This window comes from Apodemus sylvaticus, chromosome 15 (assembly GCF_947179515.1).
Source record: "Apodemus sylvaticus chromosome 15, mApoSyl1.1, whole genome shotgun sequence".
Classification (NCBI taxonomy): Eukaryota; Metazoa; Chordata; class Mammalia; order Rodentia; family Muridae; genus Apodemus; species Apodemus sylvaticus.
The window spans coordinates 79392730-79407699 of NC_067486.1; the positions used below are offsets into that span (position 1 = coordinate 79392730).

The following is a 14970-nucleotide window of genomic DNA, read 5'->3' on the forward strand; positions in this document are numbered from 1 at the left end:
TGCTCCTGAACGCTAAGACTAGCACCGTGAAACTTACCTTCAGAGGTAGTTAAGATGCAGCTCACAAAGTTTTGAAGACCAATAAAAAATTAATTTATATTGTTGCTTCAGTTCAGCTAAATGGCACTTAGGGGACTCTGGCAGGAATCCACTCTCCCATTTAAACTAAAGTAATTTTAGTATATAAATGACACCAGTTCATTTACCATGAACATAAGACATTTTGATAACAGTTACTAAGCCTTTAGGAATTGCTTCACAAAAGGAGTTAGGCTACATAAAACTTGAAAAGTTAAATACCATCATAGTTATAAGCAATTTGAAGATGTCCCATGAAACTGTCATTCATCTCAGTGATAAACATTTTCTGAACATTAGCTATAAAAACTGGACAACCTGAGGCGTGAGACAGACAGAGAAATAACAGGAAAGAGCTGCACCCCAGTTTTCAACAACAATAAAATTACAGAAGGCATGCAGACACAGAGGACTTGAACAGATCCATAAGCAATTCTAGAACATTCCACATAACAGAATACTTTCAGTATGTTCCCCAGTGTGTTTGATATTCTCTAGAGCAGAGCAGATATTAAGCCATAAAATAAATCTCACTATGATTTAAAAGGCAGATATATAATAATGTGTTTTCTAATGAGATAAGAAATCTATATCAGAAGAAAATGTTGTGGGGTGTTGTGCCCGCAGCACAGTTCAGTGTGCAAAGCCTGAGGACCAGAGTCTCGATCCCCAGCACCCACACAACAGCCAGGCACGGCCATGCTTCCTGGGGCCTTGGCACCACCAGGCAAGTCCCTAGAACTTGCTCACAGACTTGACCCCAAACACAGCTCCGGGATCCAGGAGCAATCCTGTCTCCAGAAGTGAGGTGGGGGGAGGGAGCCCAGACAGCCCAGTAGCTAACAAATGTGTATGCTGGTGGGCTGGGTTTGACCCTGAAGCCCAGGTAAAGGTAGGAGAGAGCACAGCGAATCTACGGCAGTGCCCTATGACCTCCACATGTGCACGGCGAGCCCGTGTGCCCCCCACCAATAAATCAACCAGAGTCTTTTCAAAGACAAAGAGAAAAGGAATACCTGTAAGAGTCTTCCCTGCATTCAGAGGTGGGGCGATGACTTTGAAAAGCTTCTAAATAGAAACAGAAATCACGGTCATTTCAAAGAATAGCATTTTAAAGATAATCGTGAACGTTAAAGTTGGTAACCCTTTCTTTGATGAAGTTATTTGCCATGAGATTAAATATAAGACTATATGAACAGAGAGCTAATTGAAGGATCTCCTCTCCAGAGACTCTGATGCCACACCCAGAGACTGATTCGATAACCCAGCTTCTTAAAGGTCTTTGTCAAGAGAGTGGTTTCTGATATTAAAAGCATGTTAGGTTCTCCCACCGAAGTGGCAATGCAGAGGATTGTAGACTGGATACATCTCAGCAGCTGCAGACCCAGGAAAAAGCACAATACCTACATCACTCAAGCACACACACAGATCCAGAGACCACTGCCAGGGTTTGCCAGGGAGTCTTATCTGGTTTGGAAGAAAATGTCCTACTCTGTAGCTCAAGATGGCCTATAACTCACAGCAATCCTCCTGCCTCAGCTTTAAGTACAGGTTTTATAAGCATGAGTCACCATGCCCAACATTCCTGTCTGGGAAAAAAGCTGACTTTGAAAACAAACTTGTATGACTATTTACTATCTGAGATGCACAGAGTGGGTCCCCTCATGGTTAGGTCGTTCCCTTCATCTCATAGGATGCTGACTAAAAGTCTTACGGAATCACACTGGTGGCTTCGGACACTCAACGGCTTCACAGATCAACTGCTTCACAGATCAACTGCTTCATGTTCTTGCTGCACTCATCATTGTAACCAAACGCAGAAACTGTTTGCCATGATTAAGGCAGGTTCCCAAGCTTGGTTTACAACTTATTTTATCTAACCTATTTTATCTTATTTTTTAATTGAAAATAAATGTTTTTATACCATATATTCTGAACACAGTTCCTCTCCCCCAATTCCTCCCACACACCCCCATACCCTATGTTTTCTTTCTCTCTCTTTAGAAGGGAAGTCGCAGGAGCGTGTTCTGCATGGAGGAAGGATGGAGCCTTACCGAGAGATAGCTGATTTGGTTAAAACAAAGAACAGATTTTCAACATCATCAACAGCCAGGATTAGAAACTGACCAAGACGGAAGGGGTGTGACCGAAATCGAGGGTGGCATGCTCAAAAAGACTGCAGTTGGATGACTTCTGACCAGACAAAACTGGAGTGGGTGTCTGGCACCCTCGGGGTACCTCTGCCAGCACTGCCACAGGCCGAGACTGAGAAAGCCACGTGAGTCTGTAGCTACAACATCCACAGTGACAAGAGGCAATCAAGGCCTCTGTGCTTCTAGACTCTCTCAGTGAGAACAAAGACTACATCATACGTACCCTAATATTCTGTATTCAGCAAAACAACATACTAGCAATCCAGTGACTCCTGAGCACTTAGCGGACCCATCTTACCCGCAGAAGCAGCACTGCGCACCAGCAGCAGAGGGAAAGTTACTGCAGCATAAAAAACAGAACAGAACTGAACAAGTAAGCATCATTTCTACCTGCTATCCTGATGCGTAGATATTTACATATACAGAGGAACCAAGGCAGCTAAGGAAGAAGCTCAAGCCTGCAGAGATGAAAGGTGTGCTCTGTGGTAGAAAACACACACCACACAAGAGGTCCTGAGTCCAATCACCAGCAACAACAAACAACAACAACAAAATGCCACCTGAAAGTCCCAGTAATAAACACTCCTGAAAGCTAAGGGCCAGTGAGATGGCTCCGTGGCCAAGGAGCCCTGGCAGCCGGGATTTAATGCCTAGGACCCTATGACAGAAGAAAGAACACACACACACAGTGTTTGTGACATGCACATGCATACCCATCTACACGTAAATACAGACATGAAGGCACATACACAAAGTAAATAAATGTAATAATTGAATTTTAAAAATGAAACGTTTTAATAAGCTCATAAAATGTTAATTAGATGAAAACAAAGTATTCAAAGTAAACGGGGAGCAGAGACATCCGACATTAGATGTGTTCAGTCAGACAGTCCCTTACCTCCATTGGACTGATGAACTCATTCATGCCTCTGTTGTAGACGTAAGATCATGGCGTCATACAGACGATTTTCCCAGCACATGAGAACCACCTGTGAAAGGAAAAACCTCTTGACACACATTCAACACTATCACACAGTCATTTCTCTCAAACTCTGAGAATGAAGGCCTTCTTCTCCCCTGAGCTTTATTCTCTCTTCTCTGATGGAAACTGAAACTTAGATAATCAAACTCAATGGAGGGTGTTATGGCAGTATTAATTCAGAGTACAACAGCTACTTTAAAGTACCCTTCAAACTTCTAATTTTGTCTCTTTAAAATAACCTTCCCTTTCAATATTCATTTTGCATTTAATCATTAAACAATTCTTCAAAAGTTTATAGAACATCTCCTTAGCACAAGAATAAAGTGACAGACAGATCCAGCCTGGGGCTCTGCTCTTCTAGAACACTCAGCTTGCACACCTGTCAAAGAAGACAACAAAATGGTGTTTAAGGTAGGGCTCATGAGGAGGGATATATGAGACAGTTTGGAGGGGAGGCCAGGGAAGGGGACATGATATGATTATACTCTCAGGCATCAGAGAAATTAATAAATTAATAAAAAGAGTTGTGGAAGACATTCTCTCTTCCTCTCTCTCTCTCTCTCTCTCTCTCTCTCTCTCTCACACACACACACACACACACACACACACACACACACACACACACACACTTGGACCTAAGCAAGGTCTTACTGACTTGACTGAAAGCAACCTGGGAAAGTTATCAGGATGTGATACAAATGGAAACAGTGACCCAGACAAGGTTTTCATAACTTAATCTGACTAGGAATGAGGCTAGTGGCTCTAGGGTAGATGGTACTGACACGGAGATGAGAAACTAAGGGGACTTTGTATTGTTTTAATGTGAAAAAGATCAGAGCACATTTACACTCTATTAGGAAAAGCTGAAAATATCAGGAAAGAAATAAAAATTTCTCCTAGATCTGACCACCATATAAATGCATGTTCTCAAAATACTAGGCTGTTGCAGAATACACCAAATGACCCACATACCAGAGAGGCATGTGCTCTACCTCGGATGCTCACCAACATTAGGGAAATGTTATAGTGTTCCCACGGCTTTCCTTCTGTGGGCTATGCACCTTCTCAAAGGGGTTGGTCCTCCCAAGACATCTGAAAGTCACTCACACCTTAGCGGAGGAAGCTTAGATTCTCGGGAGTATCACACCCACTAGGTGGTTTAATGTGATTAAAGAATTAAATGCTATCAGTCACAACTACCCAAACCCCAATATATTACCAACCACAGCTGCCTGAACCCAGAGATATATCAATCACAGCAGCCTGAACTCAGACATGCCCTCAGCCACAGCTGCTGAACTCCCCCCAAACCATTATCCACAGTTGTTGGCTTACTCTAAGAAACCCTGTGATTTGCCTCTCACACCAGCCTCTACATTTCAAAACTCCACTCTGCTTCATGTACTAGGTGATTTTTAAATGGCATCATTCTCTTAAATATAAAAACGGTCTATCATTAATGAGTAGGTATCCATGGCTGAAAAACAACCTTCCAGATGAAGGCCATGTTACTGAACACACTGAGTAAGGGTCAGGCAAAAAGCATCTCCTGGGTGATCTAACGATAAGCAGCCATGATCTCTTGAGAAGGTTCAGGAAGCAGAAGACACACTCTCTGGCTCCGGAGCATTTGTTACCTGGGTTTTACACAAACTCTTAAGAAGTACATCATTAGTACACAGGCTCGCTAACGGGGTCTTATTGGTCAGGTACATCCGATCAATGAAGGTGGAGGGCTTCCTCTGTGGGCAGACGGACAGCTCACCTGCTGAATGTCCAGGCTGGTGATATCCATGTGGGACAATGAGGGGCTTCCCACATTCTCCATTAGTTTTTTATCTTGGAAATGAACAATCAAGTCTTTCATGACCTGGGGTGTAATCCCCACCAGTTTGTCACTTAAGATATACGGCTCAAGGCACTCCAAAAACACGCCTTTTGCCACGGAATTTTCACTTAATTTGTCGTACATTTGGCTAAATAGAAGATCCCTATAACAGAAAGGAAAAAAATCAGTTTTAGGACTATTCCAACTAGCCATCAAACTCAGTCTAAGTGTGTCGCATCTTTTCCAGACTTCAATTTACATCAGTTAACAGGAGCACGAGCGATGTCTGCGCTGACGTTGGTATTGCCGTAGTGCACACAGCCAATCTTCCCAACAATATTCACACATAAGAAGTGTTGCCAGACGGGGTGGTGCGTTCCACCAACCCTGACCCTCAAACAGCTGAGGCTGGATGAGCATGAGTTCAAGGCCATAAAACAGAACTGCCTCAGAACAAACAGGACCAGCAAGATGGCCCAGTAGGCAAGGGAGCTTGCCACCAAGCTTGCCAACCTGAGCCTGACCTCAGGCCCATGGGGTAGGAGGGGAGGAAGCTGTCCTCCCCCCAGCTCCACACTCGGCCGAGGCATATTCCCCCTACCAAAAGAAATACATAATTAAATCTAAAACAAGCGGAGCTGACGGAGCTCAGGCACTGGCTAAAAGGGACACAGGGATTATCAGTGAGAAACTGAACCTGGCCCTCTGCTCACATCCTGTGTGCGATTCGTAGGCAAAGGGCAGACGCCACGAAGTAGGACAAAGTATCAAAGACCACGTGCCCTTCCCCCTCCACTCCTGGCACCGAACATCCCCAGTGACCTCAGAGTCGATGAGCTTCAACTCCAGTTCCAAGCCCTCACTTTCCCAGGGAAGCTACAAGTTCATCAAACAGCACGGAAGTTAACAGACAAGACACTTCTGCCACAGAGGTGGGGCAGCACAGGGGTGGAAGGTTAAGGCAAGCCCACCAGAGGCTTGCACCAAAGAGCACAAAAAAAATCAGACTCAGCAACTATCTGTCTCATTACCTCAAAATGAAAAGGAAACAAAATTCTACTGCATGATCTCATTATTCTGGGGCAAAACGTGTTAAGCATCAGGAAAGGGAGACAAGGGGAAGGTAAACCCTGTTTCTGTATTTAGGCTTTATGCTCTAGGGTTTATGCTGATGTGTTTCCTAGAAGGGCTCTAACTTCAGCCCTGCTCTGTACTATTTTTGGCTTTACCTCCTGTAACTCGAAGTCCACTGAATAAGAGATGAGGTCATTCTAAAGATGTCACTGTTACTAATGCTCTCCAAATAGAAATATTTTGGAGAGCTTATTTTTTGCTGCAAACAGAAAAAAAAAAAAAAAAAAACAGGCCAAACTCATAACTTGTTAAAATGAAGAACGTGCTTGACAGTAACTGCAAATTCTGAGAGGAAAGGGCATTGTCCAGCAGCAGGCTCGCCAATCTGTACCACAACGAAGCTGACTACCCAGGACTGCGCCCTGCCCACTTGGACCACTGAGGTTCTGCCAGCTCAGAATGTCATGCAACCGCATTGTTTGCGTTGTACTGCTTCAGATACGAACTATGACGATGGAAAGTCAATGTCACCAGCACCGTTCCAGTTTACTGAAATACAATCCAAGTACTGCACCTAATTTTACAGTTTACAATTATGATTACCTCACATGGCCTCTGGACCACTGCACAATAAAACTGAAACTGAGTCAGTAAAATGACATTTGCATTGTGTACGATTTGCTCCTGGGACTCTAAATGGCAGGAGTCCTTTTCTTTTGTTTTTTGTTTGTTTGTTTTTTGTTTTTAAGATTTATTTATTTATTATATGTAAGTACACTGTAGCTGTCTTCAGACACTCCAGAAGAGGGAGTCAGATCTCCTAGATGGTTGTGAGCCACCATATGATTGCTAGGATTTGAACTCAGGACCTTCAGAAGAGCAGTCAGTGCTCTTAGCCCCTGAGTCATCTCTCTAGCCCAGGAATCCTTTCAAATTTTGGAATGGAGAAGAAAGATTAAATACAGAGCTAGCAGAATACATCAGTTTAAGGAGAAAAATACAGAAAAAAAAAAGTTACACATGTTTACTAATCCTCTGCTCAAGCAAGCCTAAACTACTGACCACTATAAACCTATCTGTAACAACTCTAAAATGTTCTCAGAGCTCTACCATTTCAGACTGACTGATTCCAGTTGAGACTGATTACGTACTTACACGTCACATCCTCCTAGCTAATGCTTTAACAGCTGAAGAGACCTGGCAGAGAGGCCTGGGCTGAAGCTCAGTGTGGATCCAGCAGCTGGCTCCCCTCCCACCCGACCACAGACAGGCCCACATGTCTGAGGGAAAGGAAGGCCGGACAGGACCAAGACAAACCTAGAACAACTCAAACCTAGAACAAAAGGCAGGTGGGCGGGGAGGGGGTAAAGGGCGACAAAGGAGCCAAAGCCTGCAACACTTCAGGCATTTGCACTGCAGTGGTGACGCTGCCCTGGCTCTCCTGTGGTTGCTGGACTGAAAAGCAGACATGGGGCCAGGAGAGAAAGAAAAACAAAGGCATATAGAACTGACATCAAAGCTGGGCAGACACAATCTAGTTTCCAGACTTGGGAAACAAAATGAGAGATACGAAAACTGTACTATTTACATCACAGACCAGTGAGCTGAGGGGGTTGTAAGCACGAACGGGGGGGGGGGGGGGGGGAAGGGGCAGCTACAGAGAGCACTGGAATACACTGTGACTCAGTGAAATACACTCCTCTCTGAAATTCCCATCAACAATACCGCATTTCCCTGGCACAGCCCAGGAGACTAGTGAGAAGGAAAACAAACAGGCCCTGATGCAGACAAAGCTGCAAGAGACTTCTGTCTTCCACTACAAGAGTGGTGGCACACGCCTTTAATCACAGCACTTGGGAGGCAGAGGCAGACAGATTTCTGGGTTTGAGGCCAGCCTGGTCTACAGAGTGAGTTCCAGGACAGCCAGGACTACACAGAGAGACCCTGTCTCAAAAAACCAAAAAAAAAAGAAAAGAAAAGAAAAGAAAGAAAAGAAATCCCTTCTCCTAGCCCAGGTGACAGACTGGAGAATGATTTTTTTTTTTTTTGAAACCATACATGGAAGGAAGGAAGGAAGGAAGGAAGGAAGGAAGGAAACAGTAGGGAGGGAGGAAGGGAGGGAGGGAAGACCCAGAGAACATCTTTGTGAATAACCTGAAATGTTTCTGACAGAATTTGTTTCCACCATATTGTCCTTCAGTTTACAACTACTGGGGTCACTTTAACCTTGTGGCCCTGTGAGAGCTCTCAGAACCGCAGGCTGTGAGCACACGTCACCTTGTTCATTCAGTCATCAAGTAAGGAGGAACCTCTTTGCACCAAGTACCGCCTTCTTAAGTACGAAAGGCATGTCCTACTGTGATGATTAACTGGATCGCGACAGTTAATTCCTACATTAGGAAGCTCTATACCTGCGTTTCCTGTCCTGGAAACAAGGCTAGCACTGCCTCTCTGAAATATGAGAGATAAATGAATCAAACTATATGCACGTAAGACTACTAAGGCTATCGTGAAAAATAAAACATGACTTCACGGAAGGGTGTGAAAATGGGGGATGGTAATCAGGAAAAGGGGCCAAGGGGCCACAAAAGCATCACGGCGTTTTGCCTCCTGAGGTCTTCGTGCCTAAAGAAACTTCTCCTTCAGCACTAACTTATAAAGAAGACAAAGAATAGCACAACACTGTCAACAACACTGTACTGCAGACACAGTGCATGTCACTAATGACAGGAAACACTGGGGCCATATAAGCTAAGTGCACAGGAGCTGCAGTTCCCTACGGCTCCTTCAAAATCAGACGCGGCAAACAACTGGCCCTTGACAACCCGCACTTGTACCACAGCGTGGTCTGACCTTTTAGGAACTGGTTCCTAATTCCCGTGAGTGCAGTCAGGGTTTTAGCTGTGCCGCAGGAGCTGCATAACCCACCTGTGCCCGGGAAATGAGGATGCGCAAGGGATGTCCCCTAGGAAGGCGCTAGGGCACTGACAGACACTGGTACAAAGGGCCTAGAGACGCTCGGCTCCCACAGTGACTGTCAAAGCCTGTGAACGGCACATGTTGGAAATTAGTAAAGCTAATACTTAAACCTACAAAATCTAATCAAGTTTTATACTGACTTCATTTTTAAAACACTGTGGTGTGATGGTCTGAAAAAGTCGCCTCCGGCACCCTGTGTGATGAGTCTCCCCTCCATGACTGTCACAAGCTTGTGCACAAGCTTCTGTGTGGGAAAAGTTAAGTTTGTCATATGAAAATGCATTGGAGAATCAAGTCTGTGCAAGTTACAAAAAATCTAGTTGAATTCCTGTAGTGGTCTGAATATGCTTGGCCCAGGGAGTAGCACTATTAGGAGGTGTGGCCTTCTTGGAGGAAGTGTGTCACTGTGGGTGTTGGCTTTAAGACCCTCGTCCTAGCTGCCTGGAAGTCAGTATTCTGCTGCAGCCTTCAGATGAAGGTGTAGCTCTCTCAGCCATGCTCCCTCGATGATAATGAACTGAACCTCTGAACCTGTAGGCCAGCCCCAATTAAATGCTGTCCTTATAAGAGCTGCCTTGGTTGTGGTATCTGTTGACAGCAGCGAAACCCAAACAACGACAATTCCTAAGCAAGGCACTACCTATGTTTCCTGTCAGAAGCAGACAGGCACCGGGTACTCACTTTCTCTGGAGCAGAAGGCAGTAGTCCACTATGATAGGCACCGTATCCTGGAAGAGAACGTAAGAGACCATCAGCTCAGCCGTGACCCACAGCCTGCTGGGGAAAGCAAGGTTCGGCTTCAGATGCTGGGTGACTGCTAGGATGACAGAACTTCAGAGCATGCTGCTGGCAAGCAAGTCTGACACTCTGTCCCAGAAGTCTTAGGGATAAACACTTTGATCCAATAGTGTCCGTTATGAAAATGTATCCCAACTACATTGGGGGTGGGAGGGTCTTTTTTTTAAGATTTTATTTTTGTTTTACATGCATGGGTGTGTATCTTTGCCTGCATGTACATCTTTGAGGGTGTTTTGCATGCAGCCCGTAGAGGTTAGAAGATGGCACTGGATTCATTAGAGCTGAAGATACAAAGAGACCTTGAAAATGCTTAAAGTCAGTACACAGAGCTTTCTCACTTCCCTCTCAGTTACTCCTACCCCTCCTCTCACTTCCACATCCCTTCCTCATGCCACCACATGAAGATTTTGCCCTAAAAGAACTACAAACTACATTCTCCCCAACCAGGACCCTAATGCTGCTGTCTCTGAACCTCATAGACAACAGAGGTGGCAAATGTGTTCTCTTGTGTTCACACTGGGACTGCCCCCAAGTTAGTGTATGTGCTACTATACTTGAATTCTCCTCTGAACATTAATTCGGGTGGACACCACCCCAAGAGGACTCACTTCAAAAGAAAAAATAAGCAAATGAAAGCCAATTGGAACAGAGGAAAACTAAAAATCAGAAGATACATACAACCCAACAGATAGGCAAAATGCAACAAAGACACACACACACACACACACACACACACAAAGCTACACCTCCACAGGCTGACACCTTCTCAGTTCTAAAACTGAATAATCAGATAACTGAAAAACATAACAAAGCAAAAACCAGAACCCTGAGGCACTAAGCAGATAAATAAAATTCGGACTAAGAAAGAAAGCTACAAAATCAACTCAGAACCTAGACAAGCAAGATGGCAAAGCAGACGAAAGAGTAAGGCACTGGCTTGGAGTGGCTGCTCTTACGGAGGACCTGGGTCCAATCCCAGCACCTACATGGTGGCCCACAACGGTCTGCATCTCCAGCTCTCAGGGATCTGATATCCTCTTCTGGCCCCTGAGGCGTTTCATGCATGTGGTGCACAGATACACATGCAGGCAAAAAGCCTAAGCACTTAAAATAAATATTAACAGAAGACAACTCATCAGTTTGGAGATAAAAATTGAAACCATGAAGAAAAATCTATCATGGAAATTGAGGTGCTGAAAAAGAATCAAACAGAAATTTGCATACTCAGAGTGAAATGCACAGCGGAACCTTCACAAAAGCTTTCAAAGATCCAGCTGTGAGTGTTTCAGTGCAGACTGGGGGGTGGGGGCATTACGAGGCCCCGCCCTTATCTTAGGCCCTGTGGCAGTTAGTGGCTGTGGGAGGGGGAGACATAGGCATAACGGCCGGTAAATTCCCCACAACCCAGTACACACTACAGCCAAGCATGTGCAACCAATCCTGATTAAACTAGGTGGGTTATTTAAAAACAAGCAAGCAAGCAAGGGGCATATGAGAAAGGAAAGGGAGTGAAGAAGGAGCCGAGGGGGGAGGGGCAAAGTACCAATATTAATATGTATATACATGAAATAGTAAAAAACTAAACGTTATTGTAAAAAAACAAACCAAAACAACATGTCAAGTGTGGTAGTGCACACCTTTAGCCAGGCACCCAGGAGTGAGGGACGGATGGGACTCTGAATTCAAACCATCCTAGGTCATATAGCAAGTTCCAGGCCAGCCAGAGCTACACAGTGAGACCATATCTCAACAAAAACAAAACCAAGCTAATCTAGATATGACCAGGTCCAAGAATGAATTCCAGGCACAGGGGACACTGTCAAAAGAGCAGCACACGGAGATGTATAAAAGAAAAAGCAATTAATAATCACAACCCAAACTACCAAGAACTCTGGGTAAGTTCAAGAGACACAACCTAAGAAGTCATTGGGTAGAAGACATGAGATAAAGTCTAAAAGTGCACACACTTATTCAGTGAAAGTCTAGCGAAGATTTCCCAGAGCTGGAGAAAGACATCCAAAGACACAAGCAGTGAAGAACCTAGCCAAACGTCACAAACACGGAGCAGAGCAACAGCAGCAGGCACTGTAAGGAACAACTCCAAACCACACAGAATCAACACCAGCGTAACATCAGATCTGTCACCAACACTGAGGGCCAGGAAAACATGGATACATATTTCAAGTGCTGAAGAGAAACTGCCAACTATGACTGCTACATGTAGCCAAGTTCTCTCTTAAAACTGACCAAGAAATGATTACTTCCAGAACAAATTAAGGCAGTTGGTAACAACTGAGCCAGCACTGTGGAAAAGCCTTCAGGGACACTACCCAGGGGAGGGGAATTGTCTCACCCACAAGGACACAGGAGAGAATGCATTTCACAAGAGAAACAAGTAGTGCAGGATAGCAAAGATGGACCCAACCAGCAAACAAATGAGGAAAAAAACTATCAATAATTCACCCAAACACAGTCACTAACAAAACTATAGCAAATAGCAAAACCCACCAGGACAACTATCTTATATGTAAAGGCCTTAACTAACCAATTAAGACTCAGGGGAAGGCTGGATGGGGGTGAGGAGGGTGTTGGGGGGAAAGACAAGACTCCAGGGCTGGGGAGATGGTGCTTAAACACAGACTGACCAAGTGTGAAGCCTGGAGTCCGTATCCTTAAAACCATTTGGCCGTGTGGCCCAGTTTTCACTTCAGCACATTAGAAGGCAGGCTAGCCATATCAGTGAGCCTCAGGTTTAGCTGAGAGACCCTCTCCTGAGTAAGAGGGGACACAGAGGACTTCCCACATCAACCACGGGCCTTCACAGACATGCACATATGACCACACGTGCACAGGACATGTGTGCCAAACATATGGGCACAAGAAAAACACAGTATATGCTGCCTCCAATAAACTAGTGTAACAAGCAAGACCAGCCACGCCTTGGGAGTCAGGCTCAAAAAGCAGCATGCCAAGCAAAGGTAAGCTGTACACAGCTGGCTCCGGGATCTCCATCTCTGACAAGGTAGACAGCGACTCAGAACTAGTGAGGAGCTAAGAAGAGGGAACCGGCATGCAGGCCGCTAACGTAAAGGCTAATGTAAACAACGTAAACAGATGCGCCCATCCCGAGACCCACCGTGCTGTCTCCTGACAGTCACTGCAGCGTACAAACACATGCAGACCCCTCTGACTCACTCCCCTACACATAAATAAGTAAATGTAATCAAAACAGATATTTTTTAATTGAAATAATTCCTTGTTTCTTATCAGACCACAATGGAAACTAGAAATCAACAACAAGGCAAACCTCAAACACTATACAAATATGAGAAGATCAAATAAAACCCTGTTAAATAAATAGTAGTCCACAGAAGAAACTGGAGAGGAAATTTAAAAATTACTAGAATCAGATGAAACTGGTGACATGCCCTAGAAGCACAGAACCTTAAGGTGAAGGCTTAACGTTCTAATCTCTCACATTGAAGTCAGGTGGTAGTGGTGCACGCCTGTAATCCCAGCACTCTGGGAGGCAGAGGCAGGCGGATTTCTGAGTTCGAGGCCAGCCTAGTCTACAGAGTGAATTCCAGGACAGCCGGGGCTATACAGAGAAACCCTGTCTCAAAAATAAATAAATAAATAAATAAATAAATAAATAAATAAATAAATAAATAAAATAAATAAATAAAAAAAGAAAGAAAAGAAAAGAAAAGAAAAATCAGAGAGGGGCCAGGCAGTGGTGGTACATGCCTTTAATCCTAGCACTTGGAAGGCAGAGGCAGGCAGATTTCTGAGTTTGGGACCAGCCTGGTCTACAGAGTGAGTCCCAGGATAGCCAGGGCTGACAGAGAAACCCTGTCTTGAAAAACAAACAAACAAATCTGAGAGGGGCTGGTGAGATGGCTCAGAGGTTAAAAGCACTGACTGTTCTTCTGGAGGTCATGAGTTCAAATCCCAGCAACCACATGGTGGCTCACAACCATCCGTAATAAGAAACAAACAAACAAAAAACCCTTTGGGCCAGAGTGAGTAGGGCCTGAAGCAAGAGGGAGAAGGGAAGGGGGAAAAGAATCAGAGAGAATTCAAAATGGGTAACCAAATGATGCACCTCAAGGTTCTTGAGAAATAAAAAGCCACCAAAACCAAATACATAGACAGCAAAAATAATAAAGATGGAGACAGAAAGTAATGAAACAGAGACTCCGAGAATAATATATAGCATCAACCAGGGTTTCCTTGAAAATATTAACAAGATTTACAATTCCCCAGCCAAACCAACCAAAAGCAAGGCAAACAAGTCCAAATTTATGGAATTACAGATGAAAGAGAGCTGTTACCAACGAAATACAGAAGGTTACTAGGAAATACTTTAAAAATGTATATTTTCAAATGTGGAAACACCTAGAAGAAATGTGTTAATTTCTGAAAGTGTAGGACCCATGTGGAAACACCTAGAAGAAATGTGTTAATTTCTGAAAGTGTAGGACCTGCCCAAAAGCCAGATGACACCAACAATTCACACAGACCCAAGAAGCTGTGGGACTGAAGCAAAGAGAGAAGTTTCCCACAGGCTCTCACCCAGGGCCGGGTGGCATAAGTTTGGATCCTACCAAGCTGCCAGGGAAAATCTACCAACACGTCTGAAACTGTCCCACAAACAGGAAGGGAAGGAACACTAGGAAAGCCATTGTAAGAGGATGGCATTTCCAACAGCAAAACAAGACAAGGACACACGAACATGTCACACACAAACAAACAAAACAAAATACAAAACCCAACAGACAAGTTCCCTGATGAACACAGGTCCAAAAGGGAAGGCAAAGACGTCAAGACTGTCCCTGCTTGGAAGATGACATACTCGGAAGGACCTTGTGGACTCTACCAGAGAACTGCTACATCTGTCAACACTTTCAATACAGTTGCAGGAGACAAGATCAGCTTTCTTATACAGTAATGCTGAATTTGCTGAGAAAGAAATTAGGAAGAATACCCCATCCACAATTGAAGAGAAAAAGGAGTAAACAACCAAGGAGGTAAAGGCCTCCACAATGAAATGTTCCGACTTGAGAAAAGAAATGGAA

General features: G+C 44.4%; 1 protein-coding gene across 1 annotated transcript in view; it reads right to left on the reverse strand.

Annotated features, from left to right (window-relative positions):
- Vps8 (VPS8 subunit of CORVET complex) overlaps positions 1-14970 on the reverse strand; it is a 197273-nt gene that overhangs the window by 116839 nt on the left and 65464 nt on the right. The window contains 5 exon segments of the mRNA XM_052157994.1: positions 1095-1146; positions 3130-3174; positions 3176-3220; positions 4979-5204; positions 9776-9822. Coding sequence (XP_052013954.1) covers positions 1095-1146; positions 3130-3174; positions 3176-3220; positions 4979-5204; positions 9776-9822 — 415 coding nt within the window.